This window comes from Cydia pomonella, chromosome 27 (genome assembly GCF_033807575.1).
Source record: "Cydia pomonella isolate Wapato2018A chromosome 27, ilCydPomo1, whole genome shotgun sequence".
NCBI classification, from domain to species: domain Eukaryota; kingdom Metazoa; phylum Arthropoda; class Insecta; order Lepidoptera; family Tortricidae; genus Cydia; species Cydia pomonella.
In genome coordinates this window covers 8,314,977-8,338,888 of record NC_084729.1, presented here as the reverse complement: position 1 = coordinate 8,338,888, position 23,912 = coordinate 8,314,977, and the positions used below count along the sequence as shown (strand labels likewise).

General features: G+C 36.4%; 1 protein-coding gene across 1 annotated transcript; it reads left to right on the top strand.

Annotated features, from left to right (window-relative positions):
- The first annotated feature begins 1,658 nt into the window (after window positions 1–1,658).
- On the top strand, window positions 1,659–22,153 carry LOC133532625 (uncharacterized). The gene is made up of 4 exons (XM_061871379.1): window positions 1,659–1,726; window positions 14,152–14,493; window positions 19,576–19,691; window positions 20,945–22,153. Exons 1-4 carry the CDS (start codon window positions 1,696–1,698, stop codon window positions 21,761–21,763), a joined length of 1,308 nt encoding a protein of 435 aa, XP_061727363.1. The 5' UTR covers window positions 1,659–1,695; the 3' UTR covers window positions 21,764–22,153.
- The last annotated feature ends 1,759 nt before the right edge of the window (window positions 22,154–23,912 follow it).

Genomic DNA, 23,912 nt, shown 5'->3' with positions numbered 1-23,912 from the left:
ATGCGACCGTGCTACAGAAGACGCTGGATTAGTTACGTTATGGATATGGGGGCCGATTTTTTAAGAGAGGTATCGGCACTGTGAATGTCATCTCGTTTTGTGTGGTACAGCGAATGTCATTCTAAATCTACAGTAGAACCCACCTGGGGAAGTACCTCTACCTTACAGAAAACCGCAGCCAAATAACACTTGAGCCTACTCATAGTGTTGTGTTCCTGTCGGTGAGTAAGGTTGCAGGTGGGCCGTATGCTTGTTTGCCACCGACGTAATACGAAAAAAAGACGTGGGCCACCGCCTACGGCCTCGCGGTCCGAGGGGCCTCGTGCCTCCAATACATATTACTGGGAAGCAACGTAAAAAATGATTCGTTATTTCTTGCGCCACCAGAGGGCCTCGCTAAATGTACCTTGCCCACACTAAGTTTTGGTCTTGCCCCGCCATTGTAAGCGTTTAGCTATTTTTCGAAGACCACGTTACGTTGGTTTGCTCATAACTAGAAATCGTCGTGTTAACCCTCGAACGAACGGGAATATGGCCTGTCTGCCTTTTTATAATAAATGGCCATCTGTTGATTTAAACGCCATTGTTTTAACATCGACAAATGCATTTCAAGTAGACAGGTTCTAAAATAAATAACACTTATTTATTCAAAATTGTTTCGAGTACAATTTTAAACACTAAAGAATAGGGGGTATTATTGCAATGTTCTGCCGCCAGAGAGCAGCACTACTACATATTGTAAACCATAGGGTAACTTATAGGGCTCCTCTATACGATGGCCCAGCGTAGGCCAGTCTAAAGGACGCAGCTATGCGGTGGAATGAGATAGCAATATCACTTGCTCCTTCTAACGAATAAATGCGTCCCTAGGGCTGGCCTACGCTGGGCTATCGTGTAGAGGATACCAATACATACTATTCCATGCTATGCTATGATTTGCTAGATTTCTTTCATTGAATTGGCAACACCTACTAACATTGTGTAAATTTATCGATTTTCGCTACCTAAAGGTTGTCTAGAAGAGCTCGGATTTTAGCGATAAGACCACCTCTTGTTTACCTCTACTTCTGATGTGGTTTTCTCTTTGTATTGTTTTTATTTAGGTATGCAATGAAGAGTATTTGTATTGTATTGTATTCGTATGCCTTAAACAGTTTCTTGAGAAGTTTTCACTATGAAAATGGTTTGTCTACGGAGAAACTAAAGGTATAAAAAAAAAATGTTCTGTCTAGCTCACATAGTTCATAAATTATTAGCAAACAAAATTGATACCCATGTTTCGGATTTACTAAAAATGTACACATCCGACCTTAAAGAACTCAAGGCAAGATTTCTCAATTAAAAAAAACATGTCTGGGCAAATTAGTTTTCCAAGAACGCCATAAATTTTTATAAACATTTAGTGAATCTCGCACAATTATTTCAAACGATTAAAACTAAAAGATTTTAATGAAACAAAATGATTTTTTCATATCAAAATATACAGCGCTAATTTCATTACACAACCATGTATCAAAAACGTGCATAATAAAAACATTGTCGAAATTAATTCACGTGCATGAAATTTATAGTGACGCTCCATCAACGATGAACGACACAATTTAAAATCCAATAGCCATGAAAATTATAATTTTAAACAAATATGGGGAATATATAACGGGTTAAGATAGATCTGGCGCCAGTTACGGGCAAAATATGGGGCGTTCTACGGCTTTGGGTATATTAGGTAAGTCGTAGTGGGTATATTGTACGTTAACAGCACCAATCATGGAACATTTAAGAGAAAGTTTGGAGTGTTTTTGATATTTCACCGACACCTGTAAAATTTCTACCGTTTTACGCTTTAAAACAAATTCAAATCGGAATTAAAAACATACATAAAAGACAATATTCAATAATAACACTTTAGTTATCTGTACCTTATTTAAAATCACCACGCATACTCTATAGTACTTCCTTTAACCTAATTATACATGTGCAAACTAAAGATGTAAACAACTAACTTCTAAATTGATACAGAATACCTTTCATATGTAGGTACTTACTAATTATTAAAGATTTAACTAATCTATCAAATAAGTCTGCATGCTTGCTTACTGCTAATATATTACATGTATAGTTAATTGTTGTCTTATAAGTGAAATTTTGTAATTTCTTCAGAGAATAAACACTCTTTAAACCGAAAAGTTGAATGTCCAATTCATTGTTTATGTTTTCTATGTATTTTATGAAAGCTACTGCAATTGGTTTCAATATTATTAACCAATTAAAACTGTTTTTTTGCTCCAGTCATGGAATATATGGCGCCATTCATTTACAAAATAACAAATATCAATGAAAAATTAAACTTAAGCAGCTCATTGGCTCTTGTTTATGGTAAAATGTTGCCAGCGATTAACAACTGGTGGTAAATATTTGTTTTACAGAATTTGTCTATACCATTCCATTACTGGTGCCTGCTCATAGGGGTGTTTACTATATAGGGGTTTTCTGATCAGTACCCCTAGTGTAAATAAATTCGATTTCGAAACGTGACATACGCGTTTGCGTTTAGTCTCATTTTGTATTGGATTTAGAAAGAGCGCGCCAAGCGGGACGTTTTGGAAACTCAAAATCCTAAACAAAATGAGACTTAACGCAAACGCGTTCGTCACGTTATGATGTCGATCAAATTTACACTAGGGGTACAGATGACTTTCACTAAATATAGTAAACGGCTAAGAATTCTTCTCGTTGTCTGGTTTTTTGTACCCAAAAATGTGACAGAGTGGAACTTTTTGTATGGGGTGAAATTTAGTTTTTAATTTTTGTCATGTTAAGACGAAAGGGGACGGCCGCTGCGCCATACAACGTAGTCCCCATTTTCCTCTCTGGATATTGACATAATGGAAAATATTTTTACATAATTTTATGTATAATAACCATAGCTATGGCCCTACGTTTGACATTTCTCGATATTTTGATAATTGGCTACTTGACTGTTTTTTGTAAATAATGTCAAACGATCTTGATTTTCCTGAGGATCAAATGTCTATATAGGACTCATGGCATTTAAGCAATACAAAGATCAGAAATGAGAGTTAAAGTCTGACGCTCGCACTCGACGATTGAAACGCTTCTAACAAAATGATAAGGTGATGTGACGTCACATCATATAAGTCTGTCCTAAATGTATGGAAGAAAATCAAAATCAAAATCAAAACGTTTATTCTGTAAATAGGCTTAAGCTAGCACTTTCACATGTCATCTTATAACTATATATATATTCTATTTTAACATAAATGCATCCTTATCTTCTAAGAATTCCTTAAAAGTATAATAAGCTTTTTGTAAAAGCTGTCGTTTCACAATTGACTTGAATTTATTCATTGACAATTTCGTTAAGTTAGATGGTAACTTATTATAAAAGCGCACACTGTTCCCCATAAACGACATATTATTTACTCTATTTAAACGGAATCTTGGAATCACCAATTTATTTTTATTTCTAGTATTATAATTGTGTATGTCACTATTCAATTTAAACATTTCAATATTTTTTCTTACATACATTATATTTTCGTAAATATATTGGGAAGCAACAGTGAGAATATTGATTTCTTTAAATTTCTCTTTAAGAGACACTCTTGTGCCTATATTATATATGTTACGTACAGCACGTTTCTGTAAAACAAAGATTGAATTAATGTCAGTGGCTTTGCCCCATAATAAAATGCCGTAAGACATGACGCTATGGAAATATCCAAAATACACCAGCCGTGCTGTCTCAACATCTGTAAGTTGACGGATCCTTTTAACTGCGTATGCTGCTGAACTTAGTCTACTTGCCAGTGTAGAAATGTGCGTTCCCCACTGTAATTTTGAATCCAAGGATAAGCCTAGAAAAACAGCTTCATCTTCAAAATCTAATATTTCGTCTTTTAAAACAACCTGTGCGTCACTCGTGTGCTGGACATTAGGTAAAGAAAATCTAACACATTTCGTTTTCTTGGCATTGAGAAGTAAATTATTAGTAGTAAACCAATCAACTACAGAGGACAATACATCATTTATTTCACTTAAATCACTCTGTTTCCTTTTTACTTTAAATATAATAGATGTGTCATCAGCAAAGAGAACCAACTTATGCTTTTCATTAACTATATAAGGCAAATCATTAATATAAACGAGAAACAAGAATGGGCCAAGAATAGATCCTTGGGGGACGCCCATTGAAGTAATAGACCCCGACGACTTAGTTTTATTTATGTCTACTTTCTGAATTCTGTTTATAAGATAGGACCAGATGAGATCAAGAGCCTTGCACTTCACGCCATAGTGGTTTAACTTGCGAATAAGAGTGTCATGATCAACACAGTCGAAGGCCTTCGACAGATCGCAAAACACGCCTATTGCATCTAGTTGTTGTTCCCATGCTTCAAATATGTGTTTGATTAAGGTGGTGCCTGCATCTGTCGTTGACCTGCCCCGTGTAAATCCAAACTGATCTTTATAGAATAGTTTATTAACGTTAAAATGTGATAGCAATTGATCCAGAATGATTCTTTCAAAGATTTTACTTATTGCCGGTAGAATAGACACGGGCCTAAAATTTGTAGGGTCTTTTTTTGATCCGGATTTAAATAATGGAACGACTCGACTGTGCTTCATTAGATCGGGAAAAACTCCCGTATCAACACAAGTATTGAAAATCATGGCCAAGTGAGGTGCCATAGCATCCACTATCGATTGCAATACTTTTACCGATAGGCCCCAAATATCTTCAGTCTTTTTTAAATTTAATGTCCTAAACGCTTTTACGACTGTTTGCGTTGTAACATATTTAAAGCAGAAACTCGTTGGGCATTCCGGCACATTGGCTTTTAGCACATTTTCGGCCATAGAAGAGGACGAGTTAAGCGATCTAGTCGTTTCAATGGGGATATTTGTGAAGAAACGTTCAAATTCATTTGCGACGTCTACATCTGATTTTACTAATTTATCACCTACTTTTAGGGTAAAATTATGATCACGTGATTTTGCTTTAGCAGTCTCACTACTAATAATTCTCCACACGGTTTTGACTTTGTCGTTTGAGTCTTTTATTCTGCGTGCAAAATATTTGGATTTAGCCATAGCGCATATTTTTTTAAATAATTTACTATATGATTTAACATATTCATTGAAATTGGTGTCACTATTTACTCTTAATGCATATAGTTCATACAGCCTATTTCTAGATTTGTGTATTCCAGGAGTAGCCCACTCATCAAAACTTACCCTATCCTTGCGCTTAACTTTTTTAACTTTGAAACATGCATTAAATTCAGTTTCTATACAGTTAAACAATTTAGAATAATACAAATTAGGGTCCTCTATACATGGTTCAAGTAATTGAAGTTGAGATTTTATGTTATTATTAAAAGTTACCAACCTCTTTTCTGTGACCGGTCTGTAAAAAATCTCTAGGGGTATTTCTTAGAAGGGGTAAGATCAAGGAAATTGCCATTTTGACCCTGAAATATTGCGTTTATGTATATAGTTGTCATACAATTTATTTTTCAATAAAATGTGAGGAATCGAATGGTAGCATTATCTTTTCTATTTTTAAAAGACAAAAAAAAATTGTTTTGAGATTTCGGAGCCTGGTATTTTTTTATAATCTCTATATAATTTTTAAATTCTATCCATTTGACAAAATTTTGTTATAATATTCAACATGTGTCAAGTACCCAATTGTAAAAATTAGGAGCGAAAAACAGATTTCACGCAAATTTTTAAATACTCCTTACTCTTATAATAATTAAATTTCGAAAATATCAAACGTAGGTGCATAGCTGTGGTTGATATACAACAAATTGTGTCAAAATATTTTCAATAATGTTAATAGGTACACAGAGAGGAAAATGAGGACTACGTTTGTATGAAAAGCGGGCCGTATGCTTGTTTGCCACCGTCGTGGTATAAAAAAAAAGAAAAGGCGATTTTGCACGTGTCCTCTGTCCTCCAGTTTCGTCTTAATTATAATTTAACCGACTTCAAGAAAGGAGGAAGTTCTCAATTCGACTGATGTTTTTTTTGTATGTATGTTACTCGATATCTCCGAGAATCATTTTTTTTTAAATTTATTTAGGCAACAAACAGTCTTATACAAAAAATAATGTAAACATAAGTAATGTGTTAATAGACCTTGAGTGCCCTACCTTAATAATAATAAGTAGCTAGTCTAGGAGCAGTAAGCGGAAAACAAAGTTATCAGTTAGTAACAATAAAGTCCCCCGATTTTAAATTTTTTTTTTAATCGAACGGCTATAACCCCGAGATGGTCCCGTTGGAACCATCTGATGATGGGATCTTGGAGAAATCGAGGGAACTCTTCAAATGTTATAGGTACTTACATGTATGGCGCTTTTTTATAGCTAGAAAAACATGCAATACCAGCTAAACTAATTTTACTGTCCTTGTGGGCTAAACAATTTTCTTGGGAAGGTCAATTACCCGAGGACAAAGGCTCAGTGGAACAATTTTGCTAAACAAATACCATAAATAGTCCAAATTCGTATCCCGCGCAGAAAAATATGTGATTTTACGTACACGCTTTTTTTATTTATACAAAGACAAAAATACAAGCGTAACAGAGTGGTCAGAAACACGACAACGAAAAGCATTTTGAGCCAAACACCCCTATGATGGACGTGGTACCGTCGTAGTAATGCGATGATATATTATACAGGAAGCCCGTAAAATAAGTATTAACTATCAATTTTGAAATACTGGCAACATTTTACCATAAACAAGAGCCATAGAGCTACTTAAGTTTCACAAATTTTTATTTGTATTAAACTTAATGGCGCCATAAAGCCCATTTTTTGAGACAAAAAACATATATAATTTGTTTATTATGTATATTAAAACATATAAAACATAGAGGACTAGGGCATTCAACTTTTAACGCGTAAAGCAGTAGACATTTTAGTTTTCAGTGAAATATCGATAATACTCTAATTTTCCTTTAATGCTCCATGATTGGTGCCATTAACCTAAATGGTATAATGTATTAAAAACACAATAGTACATTGTTAAGAGGCTGTCAACACCCAATGTCCTTGAAATTGATGTTACTTAAACAGTTTTTTAAGAAAGACTATTTGTTTTAGTCAAGTAAGAAAAATATATGTTCATATTAATTATATTTCAAAGACCGTGGTTGTACTCGATACATGATTGAACGAAATCGGCTCGATAGAAAATAATTCCAAAGATTGGTCTTAAAATCACAATTAAACTGTTCTATGTCTTTATTGTTTTGACTTATAGGTCTGCAATTAAAATCACAATTTCAAAACATTTATATCTAAACCGCTAACGAGTAAAATATTACACTAATAATCCACTTTTTTTATTTAAATATTTTTTTTATTATTCCCTTGCCCAGCCCAGGCCTAGTAACATGCGACAGTGCTATCTCATTTACTCCGATACAAATAGACAGTGTGCGCGCTTTAGGTATTGACAGCCTCTTCACCAAGGGATGTAAGACACTCATTTCTATCGAGTAAGTTAATAGTCCGATAATGAAATGAAACCTTTTACCCGAGTTAAAAACTGTAGCTACCTACTTTTCATTTCGAATACGAGGAAAGTAAAATACACCGGTCCGGCCTAGTAGGTAGTAACCCTGCCTATGAAGCCGATGGTCCCGGGTTCAAATCCTGGTAAGGGCATTTATTCGTGTGATGAGCATGGATATTTGTTCCTGAGTCATGGGTGTTTTGTATGTATTTAAGTTAAGTTGTTGACTTTTGTATGAGTTCGAAATTTCCTGCTACCTAAAGGTTGTCTGGAAGAGGTCGCTTTTTAGCGATAAGACCGCCTGTTGTTACCTGGTTCTATTTTCCTTTAAAATTCATTTGTACTTTTACATGTATGTAAAATGTATAATTGTTGGTGCAATAGAGAATATTTACTTACTTACTTTATTTATAAATATTTATGTATTATATATATCGTTGTCTAAGTACCCTCAACACAAGCCTTATTGGGCTTACTGTGGGACTTAGTCAATTTGTGTAATAAATAATGTCCTATAATATTTATTTATTTAATATTTACATATGTATTTAAAAAAAAAACATGAAAAGTATAAACTTTTATAGTATTTCTTGAGGGTACTTTCAATTAACAATTTAGGTAAAAAGTATCGTGATTTATGGAATGGGGAGTTAAATATTAAAATGGAAATTGTACTACAAATCCATTTAATATCAAATTATAATTGGTTATCGTAATAAGAAAAAACCGTACTGGGAAACTAAAATGCTCTAGTGCAGAAACGTATCATTTTCTGCACACTTTTTAGAACAACAATGACCCACTTTCAGAGCTTGAGAAATGAATATTATTATTTTTATTATTTTATTCATAAAATAATATTTACATTGTGTTTGAATTATAATTATTAGGTATAAAAATACTTAAAACTACATGAACAAAAACAACAAACATGCAACTAATATTAAAATGAAGACATAAAAACACGAAAACTAACAAAATGACCGAAGAGCTGGCGGCTTCCTCGCACAACGTATCAGTATTGCGATACAACGAGGAAATGCCGCCAGCATCCTTGGTACAATGCCTCAAGGGCCTATTTTAGATATAAGCTAGTTATAGTAATCATCTGTATATATCCATTATGTATATTGTTATTGTCAATAAATACAATTCCAAACAAAATGATAATTAAGATTTAAGGCGCGGTGTATAGTAAAATGCGCTATTTTTAAATCGATATTTACAGGCTTGTACAAGGATTTCATCGATTATTTTCTAGTATGTATAACTTCAGTCTTTGAACTAGCCGTATGCTTGTCAGAAACACGATGGCTCATCTTTTTCTCGATAGATTTTTGCTTTGAAAATATGCTTAAAACTGTATTTATTTCGATATTTTAGAAGTACTATGATGAATATTAATATGGAATTTACTTCATACAATAGCTTTTAAGTAACTCTAACATTTTGCTTGTCAGTTTATCGATGCGTTAAATTTTTCATTCATAATTATGAATTCAACATTTTGTCTACTAAACGTTACCCTGCGCGGCAATACCGTCAGTACGCCAGTACGCCCGTGACCACTGTCAGCGTCGGACCTGTGCTAGTTTAGCGGACGTTACATAAAATGGATAATCACACTATAAATACACAAATATGTTATACACACAATGTTTTCATCACTCTTACCAAGAAAAAACTAATTTTTAAGCTAATTGATTCTTAAATACGGTGACATTTCAGACATCCATCCGTTATATTATCTTTTTTGACAAGTTTTACACACGCACCTGTCCGGCCTATACAGACACGATTAACCAAATGATGAAATGGTGCCTTGCACCCGAGTTAAACACTCTACTTTTCATTTTTAATACGAGGAAGGTAAAATACATGTACATTTTAAAAAACATTGCTAAGTATAAAATTCAGTAGTATTTATTTCGTGAGGGGTACCTACTTTTAATTATCAATTTAGGTAAAATAATATTTTAAATGGCTATTACAGTAATAATCAAATTGAATACCTATTTTTAAACGTAAACAAATAAAATTAATCCGCTTGTTTAATTTATATAAGTCATTATATTAGAACAGCTTCATTTTTAATACATACAGGATGCAGGAGATATACTGGATTTAAATATGTGGGATTTAAATAGTGCTTAGTGAAAGGTACCATTTCACGTTTTTGTGGAAGTGCTCAAATGGCTGTAATAGTTTATGTTATAAGTGTTGAATTTGTTTGGTATTTCTGGTTTATTAACTTTCATATGGTTTACACTTAAGACTTTATTTACAACATTTATCAACTATTTTATTTTGTAAGGTGAGCAGGAGTGATATTTACCCTTCAAATTCCATTCAAAATTTTGCAAGTACTCGGTTCGGAAGTTCGTATATATTTGTACCTCTCGCCAATATTTTTATTTCACTGGTTAATTATTCTGTAAATTCAAGAATGTCCCTAAATTCCATTTTTGATAATGTTAAACATAAAGTCCTTTGTAAAAGTTTGGTATAATACTTTTATACCATGCTATTTCTGTTTTGTATGAAATGAAAACTGGTGACATTTTATTTCTTTTTTCAAGTATAAATTTCGATGACACTCTGCCGTCAATTTCAGGTCTCAGCCAATTTTACCTTCTTCTTTAAAACCTTGGACCTTGTTATGTCTTTGTGATATGCTTTTACTATTTTTCCTGCCAATACAAAATATAAGTGGAAAAATCGATCGATAGTTTTGCATTAGGGTGCTTATGTGTAATATGTATATATTAAAATAGTTTATTTTGAAATTAATCACTAGTCAAGGCCTATAGTATATCCCTTCAAGTGGCAGAAGCCAAAACGTAAAAAGTAGTCACGTGGCGGGGCCCCGTCGGGTGTTCAGCGTGGATTTAGAGAATATTACAAATTCAACTATTTAAGCTTATCTATGTATAAAAGTATATATTGAAGCATATATCGTTAGAATAAGCACTAAATATGCTATTCGAATAGAACAATTAAATTATTGTCTTCTTCTTCTTGGTCCCTCAATGCTGAGGATCGTGACATCATGTCCTTCTGTTGAAGTTGTCCTTGTTGTTGTTAAATTATTGTAATGTTTATGCATTTCGCCACATGCACCTAACTAATCAAATCTAGCAACAGTGACAGTTTTCCAGTTTCCTTATTAAAAATGACTACCACCACAAAACAAAGTTATGATTGGAGGTAATTGTTAATTAATTTTCTACGTAGGGCTTAAAATTCAAAGGTTAAGTCATAAAAAGTGCCCGTGAGGAAACGGAATTTTTTAACCACGTATACCTGAGGTCATAAGAAGAATTTCATGTACAAGTTTAAGTCAAACCGCAAAAATAAAATGTTTTTTTTTTGGATGTTTTTAAACATATTAAGTTCATGTTCTTGGAAAATTTATGGATTAATATAAATTGGTAATTTTTTTTCGTAAAAATTAGTCTATTCAAATGGTACCTTGTGACTTTGATATCTGTCAAGAAGGTAGTCTAGACTAGGTCCCAAAGTGGCGACTGGCGACATAGCCATCAAAAAGGCGTTATGCACTAAAACACAACGAAAAAATTTTTTTTAAATTGGTATTAATTCTGAAACTAGGCGAATTAAAAAAGTTTATATGACATTTTTGCCTCTAAATACGATCCGGAATATACTGTTAAAATCTTTCCGTTTCCTCGAGGGTACCGTGTATTTACAAAATAACCTCTTTAAAAATCAAGACAGAGCTCGACCTAGGCGTTCGATCCCGGATGAACGGTCCTTGGCAACCAAGCGTTAACAAGTGTGTGTATGTATGCTTTCCTTGTCTAACTTGCTAGCTACTTTTGGGCGCTAGAAGAGCGTAAATATACTTAAAGCCTTTAATTTTGCCACTAAATATGGCAACACCTCACTAACCACCCTCTGTTGGCCGACAGCTTTCTGGCTATCGCATCGACCCGTGAGTGGTGGGCCACCACTTGAAGGGATAAATAACATAGTTGACGATAAAATAATTTTGTTCATCGGAAATTTTTGTATGTTAATTAACTTTACGGAACAGGTCTTAACTGTACTTCTTTCCAAAGGAAAATAATACTCATTGAGACAATTCTAACAACCTCAAACAAACGCAATTTGGTTGCGATATTTTGACACAGAGTTCCTATGGCCACCTCCTCTCTCATGCATCAGATCAGCTCGATGGTACCATAATATTTCATTGTCACCCTACTTACATATGTATGCAGATTTTCAACTTCATCTGAAACCTCAGTGGGTCAAATATACTTGTAATATTTGATTATAGACAGAGTAGACAGACAACAGACTGATTCTTTATTAGACATTAATTAAAGTCAGTCAATTATACTCATTACTATATAACTTCGAAGTAGTAGTAGTAGTAGTATAAGTGCATTTTTGCCATTATAAACTTTAAATAATAAATAATAATAGCAGTTTTCTCGACTTTTGCATTTAAAATTTATAATCGTCTTCATTGTCGTCAATTCAAAAAATAATATAGAAATAGTCGTTACAGTTAGAGTCATGGTTCTTTTTTGAGAAGATAGCATAATTTATCTACTTTTTGGAGCTACATATGCTTGTACATATCTTATGCTTATGTTTTCAGTTATCTCAATACCAGCAAAAACATGCTACCTTTTTACGTTCACTTCCACAAATTACTTAGCTTTGCTAGTATTCTTCCTTTTTTCACTACTTGCCCGAAATTGACTTCTATTGCATTTTTAAGGTCAACTAAGTTTTCAATAGGTATCTATATATGATTTAAACCAGACAGTTGTAACTTTTGTCTGAATTAGTAAGTAATATTATTTCGACACAAAACGATTTGGTATCATTTTACTAGGTTCTTAATTTGCCGCGGTATACTCTAGTATTATATATAATTATCAAATTTTTAATTTCAGTTTAAATCATAATCAATATAAATTTCCGGAAAAGATCCCAGAACTAACAAACCAGAATACGGATGGCGTCAGAATAAGAACGTAGGCTTGCTGCGAGCGCGGCGCGCGGGGCGCCCGCCTGCCTGCTTTACCACTTCGTCTGCTTCACCCCCTCAAAAAACTAAAATCTGTCTATAAGAGCGCCTTAAATACAATATAAATGTATGATGTCAAATTGTAAATTTAGAAATTAATAACAGTATTATAATTTTATATGTTAAAATTTAATTCATTCACAAATTCCTCTACCGAATAGTAGCACTTCTCTACGTACAGTCAAGTGCAAAAATATGTATCGAAAGAATCGTCTCATAAATATGGTACTACGCTCTTATTACACTGGAATAAGATGCTATGGGACATATTTTTGAGTAAGATGTGTACACCCATATTTTTACACTTGACTGTACTACGTATAATAATAGTTGTTAATAAATGTAACTTTACTTACTCCAAAATCTCGTCGCGCTGTCAAGACGAACGGCTAGGTTGGGGAGTGAAGGAAAATTAGTATGCAAATGAAAATAGGAACCAAATTACTTTATGTCAAAATCAAAATATTAATGATCTTTCGTCAACTAACTTTGCGTAAAACATTTACTTAAGAGTTCGCAGCAAATTCGGCCCAATTGGCTACTTGACTGTTTTTTGTAAATAATGTCTAACGATCTTGATTTTCCTGAGGATCAAATGTCTATATGGGACTCAAGGCATTTAAGCAACACAAAGGTCAGAAATGAGAGTTAAAGTCTGACGCTCGCACTCGACGATTGAAACGCCTCTAACACAATGATAAGGTGATGTGACGTCACATCACATAAGTCTGTCGTAAATGTATGGAAGATCAAGGAAATTGCCATTTTGACCCTGAAATATTGCGTTTATGTGTATAGTTGTCATACAATTTATTTTTCAACAACACAAACATTTGAGAAAAAATTGCTTGCTGCTAGAGGTAGACATTTGGCAGAAATTATCTTCCGTATACAATTGCCGACCCTGAATAATATTGGGAATTACCTTTTCGCACGTGTATCGTATGTTTTACAGTACATATGGCCCTTTAAAGTCTCGTTATAGGCACGTAAAGTGCTAATTACCGCACTAGTGTAGTAAAATAGCACTATATGTACTTCAATAGTACATTAAATTGCGATACTTGTATCTTTGTTGTTATGTACTTGTACGAAATTAGGAAATTCGCAGCAATGTGAAAAATATTACAATAGATAACTATCTACATATGTCTATCATATATAATTATACTTCACGTGTTCTTCCGAGAGATTATTATAACTTGTAGTAGTGTTCTGGTACGGCCGTTGTCACAATATTTAGAGAATCCGTTAAAAAAATGAATTTATGTAGGCGCCTACGTAAATTAAATAGCAATTCTTTTTTCTCCCCCACCCGCACCAGCCGCCGCCCGCTTCCGCGATACGTCACCTCGTCATTCAGTTCAAAGAATTAGCTAATCGGGTAACATATTTATTTTATTTATACATGGGGCCTTTAATAATCGGGTTGGGTGGGACTCTTCTGGTCTAATCTCTCGGAAGAACAAGCTCGTATAATTACTATTGAACTTCCTTAAGGTAATTTTCTTTTAATAGTTAATATTATTTCACAGCTCTAATAGCGGCAACATATGCACTACCAACCCCGCAACCCCAATGCCCGTGCGAGGCGTCACAGCAACCACCATGCCCGTGCAATTCTTGCCCGTCCCGGCCTAGCCCGTACGATCCCACCCCGTCGCCTTGCCCATACGATCCTTCTCCGTCACCTTGCCCGTATGACCCGGGCAACCCGTTCAACCCGGGCAACCCGTCACCTTGCCCGTACTCGGGAAACCCGTCACCTTGCCCGTATAACCCGAGCAATCCATTCAACCCGGGCAACCCGTTCAACCCGGGTTATCTGTATAACCAAAACGGGCCTACCTACCCACTGTGGAGCGGACCTATACCCAGTGAGTATCCAACATTTGTTTTTAAATATATACGGCTCGATTCGAAGAATGATTAAAGATCTTGGAAAGAACTTTAAACGATAGATTATTAAACGACATGTCAAAATTGACGTTTATTTCGATTCCGCTGTGATCCCAATAAGATCTATCTACGATATATCTAACGTCAAGGTGACATTGGTTGCCCGAATCAAGCTGCTTCTGTCAATTATACGACATACAATCGATATCTAAATGAGAACTTATCTAAACCAGAACTTATCGTTATCGTATCTCATCCTTCGAATCGGGCCGTTAGGGCCCGTTTCACAATCTCCAAGTAAAGTCCTGAATAAGCTACTTGCCACTTATCTGACAAATAAAGTCATCGTTGGCGTGTCACAATCTTCAAATAAGCTTAACTGATAGATAAGTACCTTTACAACTTAAGGTAGTTTTATCTGGCAGTCAATTTATTTGTTAATTAGCTATCCAATACTTTACTTGGACATTGTGAAACAGGCCGTTAAGCTCTTTTGTATTAAAAAGTTTATTTATAAATAGGTATAATTAACCAATTAGAAACAGAACACACTATACAAGGTGTTTTTTAATAACCCGTAATTTTTTACGACGTGAATATATATATCAAGAAGATTATCAGGAAGAGCTCGCTCTATAGCGATTAGACCGCCTGTTGTTGCTATCGTTTTTTCACCGTCTGTAACAGTCACTAAATTTCAATACAGTAAAATTTTCTGTCTTTTCGGAACAGTAAAATTTACTGTTTGGTTCTATCGAACCAAACTCACATAGAACTCACAGAGAACTGTTTAAAGCATTAGACGTTAATGCAATTTGAACTGTTTTAAATGTTTTTTTCTCAGTATAAATAAAAACTAATACCCCATTTTTTTTCTAAAATAACTATTTTAAATATATGCCCAAGGGCATTTGCCATTAAATATTAATGTAAAGAAAACGATAAAATATTAGGAATATTTCACAGATCCCTCTAGGCTCTAATTTGCATAAGCTCGAAACAATCCTATTTGCCCCGAAGTCTCAAAAATTTAGTAGCGATATTTCATTAATGATTTGGTTATAGAAGGATTTTAGAAGGACTTTCTGTTTGAATATAAGAAGCTCAGAAATCAGTCTAAAATTAAATTTGTTTTAAAAAACCATACTTTAAAATATTTTATTTGATATATAAAGCGTAGAGGTCAAACATATTTTAGAAAAAGATCACTTATGTGGACAATACAATAAAAGTTAACAACTCTGGTAAATAAATATCCCGTTTTCCTTATTTGAGTCTTAAGTATTAAAAAAATTATCCCACAAAGATGCCCCGTAAAAATTTGCTTATGATTCCCTTAAATTTGCGATGTTAACCTATAGAAAAGACGCGAAAGATTTAAAATGTGTATGACCCATAGACGTGACAAAAGAATACATATCAAGACCGTATATAAATTTGGAGGAGGATTCGAGGAGGATGTAAAGGATTAGCTGGACTGAAAGGAAGACGAATGAAGAGGTTCTGAGTATTATAGGAGAAAGCGATGCTTATTAAATACAGTAAGAAATACGACAGGCAACATGCTAGGACACTTGATACGACATGACAAGTTTCTCCTAAACAGCCTTTTTTTTTTTGACGGAGTGGGAATGCATTTACGCACGGTGTGTGGGACTCGCCGCTCCTTTCCCCTCTCCTGGCAAGAGGGGGGGAGAATTTGGCCTTACCCACTAAACCCACTCCGGCGTTTCACCCATTTATGAGGGCGCACTGGGATCGATGACATTCCACCACGGCGCCCTCCGGCAGCCCCGGCTTATCGCCAAGGCACCCTCATAATGGAGGGGGGGATCAGAAACGCTTGATCCCCCTCCCCCCGACAACGTCTATGGGGCCGTGCAGTGCGGGTTCGGTACCCGCTGGCCCTACTAAGGCTCGAGGCGAGCATGGGCTCTCCGCCCTCGACCCTGCCGCCTGCGACGGAGAGGAGGCGCATTCGCAGATGCTTCTCGCTCCCTCTCCGTCTTCTCCTTCTGCGACATGACTTTTTCGCAGAAGGAGGCCACCGCTTCCCATTTCCTCTCGCTACCCAGCATCGCCACAATTATGCTGTGTAGCGAGAGGTCCGCAACCCCCGTCACCGCCCTAAGGGCCACTCTTTCCACGGCCCAGCGATTGCACTCTTCTAGAGTGTGCTGGGCCGTGTCATCCGCTGCGCCACATTCGTGGCACTACAGCCTGGAATTCAGGATTGGAAGGAAGACAAAAAATAGGAAAAACGTAGAATGATTTACCTCGACCAAATAAAAAATAATGCGTCGTATGAGGAGATTAAAAGACTAGCACAAGAAAAAAACTGATTGGGGATTGCTCCACCGACAAGAGCAAAGCTCTAAAAGTTAGGATGATGACGATATAACTTTCGAAAGTAGTTTGTCAGTATCTACTTTTAAAACATGTTATCTAATTAGTCGGTGTGAATATTATATCTATTCTGCGGTTAACTACGCGAATACAGCTTGGCTTGAAAAAAACAACTGTAGAACATAACTCATTTGTTTTTTAATTGCCACTTTAATTCAGAATGTCTACGTCCGTCGACCTAACCCGACGTCCTTTATAAATGTCACTGGAAATTTAATAATTTCACATGACTCTGAGAAGGGTTAAATTAGAATGGGAATGACGCTTGCCTGTCAAAATTCCGTATAATCCTGTTAATTATAATGTGAATGTAAATCGTATTAAGAATTTAAATGTCTTTTAGGATTTAACATTTGGGGATTTTTGAATATGGTCACACAATGGGCGAAAGATGAGCAATGTGTATTGAATTGGTATATGTGGCTCTTCATTAGAGAAGGGTTCTAATGCTTCATGTGTGTGTTATGGACACGGAGTATAAGGAACCTTTTCTGGTGGAAAGGACCTTTTTCTGATGGATCCTTGAATCATCTCCTTGCGCTGTCCGGGCGTTTTTACCACGGCTCATGGAAGCCTGGTATCCGTTTGACAACTTATCCCGAGTTTTTACGAAAGCGACTGCCATCTGACCTTCCAACCCAGAGGGTAAACTATGCCTTATTGGGATTAGTCCGATTCACAGATGTTTTCCTTCACCGAAAAGCGACTGGTAAATATCAAATAATACTTTGTACATAAGGTCCGAAAAACTCATTGGTACGGGGTTTGAACCCGCGACCTCCAGATTGAAAGTCACACGCTCTTACTGCTAGGCCAACAGCGCTAACTTGAATAGCGTCTTTTTTTCTACTAGCCTATAAGAGTGTCCCACTGTTGGGCAAAAGCCTCCCCTATTTCCAGCCATTTGGTCCTATCCAATGGACACGTCCGCCATTCATTACAAAATATATCCAGGTCGTCCTGCCATCTCGTTTTGGTCTTCCTCTGCCCCGAGATCCATCCTGTGGGACCCAGTCTGTGGCTAGTTTGGTCCAGCGGTCCGGGTGCATTCTGCAGATGTGCGCTGCCTAGTCCCACTTAAGCTTGGCGGCCTTCATGCCCACATACACAGTGTCGGTTTTGGAATGCAGTTGGGTCTAACACGGTCGATTCAATGAACACCCGGGTAGATTGGCTACGTCTAGATATATTATGGGGATACGTTAAAGGGCATATTTATTCTGTTCCGATCAGGAAAAAGTAGAAGATTATTTCACGCGAAATTTTTTTTTCTAGGGGGTTGGTCGCCCGGCAAAAGTTGGCCAACCTCCCATACAAAAGTCAAAATTTTTCGTGTCAAAAAAATTCTTCTATTTTTTCGTAATCGGAACACGATACTTAATATGCCCTGAAATAACGGATCCCAACTATTGTTACACACTGTATAATCCTTTTTTTACTTTTTTCGTTACTATTTAAAAATAGTGTGTGGTGTCCATCGCCATCCAATCGCTTACCATCAGGTGATCCGTCTGCTCGTTTGCCTCCTCTATCATAAAAAAAAAACCATTTTTGCTAGCCAGAAGAATATAGAAGAGAGAAATATTTTGTCTAAACATTGTGCATATTATTTTTCTCGTTTTATAATGCATATGAAGTAAAATTGCAGAATTTCAGAACCCATTAGTCGATGCAGACTTATATAACGTAACGTATGTCGCGACATACTACGACGTAACTAACAACGCAAAACACACAAAATCGAGCTTCATAACGAGATACGTTATACTATGTTATTTCGTATATAGAGGGTGCTTTTAACCCCGTTTAATGATTTTAACGTTTTTTTAAACATTTCGGGGAAAATAATTTCGGTCCGTAATGTTCATATTTCAATTGAAAAACGTCTTCCATTAAGACAATTTTGCCGAAGTTTTAACTAATGTTCTTGTATGTTGTATTGTAATATCTTATATTATATATATATTAATGTAAGATGTAGAGTACGATACTTTATACTTGGTACACAATTTTATATATTTGACTAGTGATTTACTTACATTACACGATGTCTCAATTAGGTGCTTAAGTTCCGACGAGTAAATTTCAAATGAGAACGTACCTGAAACGTTAATAATATATGATTAGTCAAATAAAATAGAATATTAGCTGTAAGTTGTAAAATCAACGATGATCAACTCTGACCAACGTGGGTCTCGAACCCACATCATTGGATTGCCGGTCCAATATTAGCTATAAAATATATGGTAAAGGTTTAAAGCTTAAAAGAGAGCTGAGCTGAGCATCATTTTCATTTTTATATCGCATTTTTAGACGTTTTATCAATGTCTTGTGCCATGAACATGTTTACACTAAAACTATATATTTAAAAGGTATATTTAAACTTTAGTTCCACAGAACAATACATTTTTGGCAAATATTTCATTTTTGGTACAAGCTTTTATCGCTGACTGTACTTTTCTTTCCACAGTCAACTAATGCTTATAGAGATAATTCTGACAACCCCAAACACAATTTGCGCTGCTTAATGACTTTAATTATTTTTGCCATTATAGGCATTCTCTACCAGTCAACTATAGCCGAGGGATCTGCTGAACGAAATTTCAAATATTATTTTATATATTTTCAGTTTAATTGAGATAAAATTGTTTTAGCTAGGTGTGGTGATGGACCCATAAAGGTGACAAGTCCCCGCAGCGAGCTGCCTGGTTCACTACAGTCTGCGGGATTCAGGGCCATGAGGGTTCCAGGAGGCACGTTCTTTGTGAAGGTGAGATTGTTTTAGCTGGGTGTAGTGATGGTCCCATAAAGGCTACAAGTCCCCGCAGCGAGCTGCCCGGTTCACTACAGTCTGCGGGCTTCAGTGCGAGGAGGGTTCCAGGAGGACGTTCTTTGTGAAGGTGAGATAATATGACATTGTTTTAGCTAGGCATGGTGATGGTCTCAGAAAGGCGACAAGTACCCGCAGCGAGCTGCCCGGTGCGCTGCAGTCTGCGGGTTTCAGGGCCATGGGGGTACCAGGCTTTACGTTCTTTGTGAAGGTGAGATAATATTACATCAGTCAGTGGGTTTCAGGGCCATGAGGGTTCCAGGACTTCCAGGAGGCACGTTCTTTGTGAAGGTGAGATAATATTACATTGTTTTAGCTAGGTGTTTATTCCGTCGCTCTTAGTACAAGCCGAGATTTAAGCCGATGACGTCCGGTTCAGTGTGCACTCCTTACGCCAGGCTACTGTTACGTTTTTTTAGCTATCTTAACCTCTTCCTCTTCTCCCTAGCATTTGCTCAGCTGATGTGAGCCTGGGGTGCGCTTGGCAACTAATCCCAAGAATTAGAGTAGGCACTAGTTTTTAAAAAAGAGACTGCCATCTGACCTTCCAGCCTAGAGGGAAAATAGGCCTGTAGAGGAGAACATCAGGACATGCGAAAGCATTTTTACCCAAGCTGAAATGGAGACCTACGCTAACGCTCAATGAGTTCCGAAAAATTCATTGGTACGAGCCGGAGTTAGAACCCGTGATCTCCGAATTGAAAGCTATCTTTAATTTTTTTTTTTTTTTATGAAATTATGAAATTATGAAATTATTTATTTTGCCAGAGACATGGTTACATAAGGTGTTGTAAGGTTTTACACAAGGTAATAAGGTACACACATCTCGCCAACATTAAGGGCATGCAAAGCAATTTCTTACGCTAATTATTTACATCATAAAACATATATTCCTACAGTTAACTATTACAACAATATTTACACAGAATACCTACTTTTTAGTTAGTTTAGTACCTACACAGACATTTACATTAATTTTCAAAATTATACTAAATCAAAATTACCCAGGTACTTCAAAATACATAAATTATTAAATTTCACAATTCATACTAAAATGTCATATATAAAGAGTTCAGCATATAATATAAAGGCATAAATTTTAATATCATTTAATGTAATAATTTAATAAATAAGCTAGTTTATTCTTACTGATGTACATATAATTCCTTATCTATTAATGGTTTTTTTTTCAGGCATCACCTAATGTGATAATCCAGCTGCCGCCTATCCTCGTGCAACCGTCACAGTTGAGCCCAATCCAGCCACCACCGATCGTAGTCAGACCACCACGCCAGCCCCCCGTCACCCCACCACCAGTGCTCGTTCGACCACCACGGCTACCACCAATCACCCCTCCGCCAATCACTGTGAGACCACCGCAGCCACCGCCAATATCCCCCCCACCTATTGTAGTTCGACCACCCAGACCTGCACCAATACAACCAGAATCCATCAGGGTGAATCCACCACAGCTTCCTGATATTTGTCCACCACCATTTGTTATTAGAGTACCGCGACTACCGACGCTTCAGCCTCCTCAAATCAGTGTACCGATCAGTGGTTTTAGAAATAACCCGTGTAACCGTTTTATCCCGTTTAGCCCATGCGATGGTTTACCTTTAAGCCCTTTCCCATGCAACCCGAGCAATCCGTGCAACCCATGCAACCCTTGTAACCCATTAAGCCCAAGCAACCCGTGCAATCCATGCCCAAGTCCATGTGACCCAAGCAACCCATGCCCGAGTCCGTGTAACCCTTGCAATCCATACCCGAGTCCATGCGACCCGGGCAATCTATACCCGAGTCCGTGCGACCCGTGCAACCCATGTCCGAGCCCGTGCGACCCGGTTAACCCATGTCCGAGCCCATGCGACCCGGGCAACCCTTGTCCGAGCCCATGCGACCCGGGCAATCCATGTCCGAGCCCGTGCGATCCGAGCGATCCATGCCCGAGCCCATGCGACCCTCCATGTGGTCCGTGCGATCCGTGCCCATGCCCCCCATTATATTAAAACGCCAAATTATATCCATTTTTTAATTACATTGAAATTATAGCTTAGTAATCTGTTCAATGTCAAAGATATTCGAGAATACATATGTAATGAAATTAATTACTCTTAAGTACTTTAAATGTCGACAGGTCACAACCAAACCTCACTAATTGTAAAAAAATAATTAAACTATTATCAATTTAATGTTATTACTAGTACGGTTCAAAATTACCCTGAAATTGTGATAGGTACGTAGTAAAGAGCGATTATTTGTTGTCACGTGGGCTAAGGTGGACGACTCTTATATCATTTGTCACTATGCCTGACACCTTCGTACAAGTATTATAAGTGCGAAAGTGACGCGTGACATGACAGGTGATAAAAATGCGACCATCATACCGCTGCTAGCGATGTATCAGTTAGGTTTCTTGGATGATAACGTCGAGTTTAAATAAAATCAGAATTCATAAAGTTCTAGTTTTAAATCCTTTAACACATGGGATCATTATTGTACCGTAAAACCCCCCAACTATAGTCCAAAGCTCCCAACTATGGTCCACAAATAAACTCAATTTTTCTCGTTCAGGTGTGTATTTTACTATATTTTTGTAGTTCAGGCAAAGTATGTTTATAAATAGAAGGTAAAACTAGGAGTAAACCAAAAAGAACATTGGTATAGATACTTAATTTCCTTTCGAACTTGTGGACCATAGTTGCAGTATTGGACTATAGTTGTGTAGTTTTACGGTACCGGACTTTAATTGTTGATCCACCTAAGATTCAAGCTAATTTGGCTGTCAACGCTAACGGCATAAAATTCCAATGAAAACCCAAAATCATAGAGAAATAAGAAGTACATAGAGTACTCACTCCATACATCAGTTTTGGTACAGTCAACATCAATAATAGCGGATGAAACAACGCGCCAAAAGTATCTGACATCCCGGATAACTATTCCAAATATAGATACATTTCTAAAATTCTCATTCCAAAGTACTTATATATTTTACAGTCTTTGTTGTTCTATATTAAAGACATCACTTTTTGTTAAGCTGTTACAGAATGTAGATACGTATGAAACGTTATTTGATCCGCTACTTTTGATGCTGACGTACCAAAACGCTTATTTTCCTAGTCGACATCGTACTGCTAATCGACAATAGATATCGCGGCAAACAAAAAGTCTAATGCTCAACAATTTTCCACTAATATTATAACCAGAGTAACCGGGACTCTATTTTCAACTCCTACACTTACTCTGGTTATAATATTAGCTGAAAATCGTTGAACATTAGACTTTTTGTTTGCCGCGATATCTATTGTCCAGTAGCAGTACTGAGAGTTCCGCTACTTAACGCTAGATGTAGACTACTAAAATAATAGTATTTTTGGTAACAAAACCGTTGTATGGAGTGAGCACTCTTGGTCTTCTTAATCCTCTTCTATGTCTATATGTCTCGTGGAAAATAAGAAGTGGTCATTCTGATGATATCTAATAGAATTTTTACATGTCCACTATTGGGCATATCCCCCCAATGATCGTCACTGGTTTCTAGAGTAAAATAAAACATTATGATTCTTAGATAATTTCAATGTAATGTTTGAAATATGATGTTAATTAATAATTAATCAAAAGATCTCATAACTTAGGGTCTGATTTATGTAAACCAGATAGACAAAAGTACGTTCGACCCATGCCGCAGTGACTCGGGTGATCGAGTGGTATAAGCATCTGCCGCGAATGTAAAGGACGCTGGTTTCAAGGCTTGAATAACTTTATTGTAACCTAAAAAACCGGTTTATTTGACGGGCGCCGAAACGGCCGGCCGGCTTGGTGGTCTGCCACGTAAACATTAACACCGACATAGGAAGAAACCGGTTTTTATTGCTCTAAACCGGTTAATTAGATAAGAACTGTTACTGTAACTCATAAAAACCGGTTTAAGAATAACGGTTTTCCGAGCGAACAAGGTCTTGCGCCAAGTACATGACTACGGTTTGGAAATTTAACCGGTTTCGATTGCAGACCTGGGCACTGGTGGCCTTGTTCACTTTCATATAAGACCTTTTCAGTTTACAAATATTTTATACAATTAACTTTATTTGTATAATGTTTCTGCCTATGGTTCATTTTTGGCCCTAGGGTCAATATGGTATATTTCAAATGGTT

Excerpts from the sequence above, each read along its gene's own strand:
- LOC133532625 (XM_061871379.1), top strand. The coding sequence starts at position 1,696 with ATGGGGCGTTCTACGGCTTTGGGTATATTAG. Across the intron at positions 1,727-14,151 it reads TACGGCTTTGGGTATATTAG|CTCTAATAGCGGCAACATAT; the intron begins GTAAGTCGTAGT and ends ATTATTTCACAG. Across the intron at positions 19,692-20,944 it reads GAGGCACGTTCTTTGTGAAG|GCATCACCTAATGTGATAAT; the intron begins GTGAGATTGTTT and ends TTTTTTTTTCAG.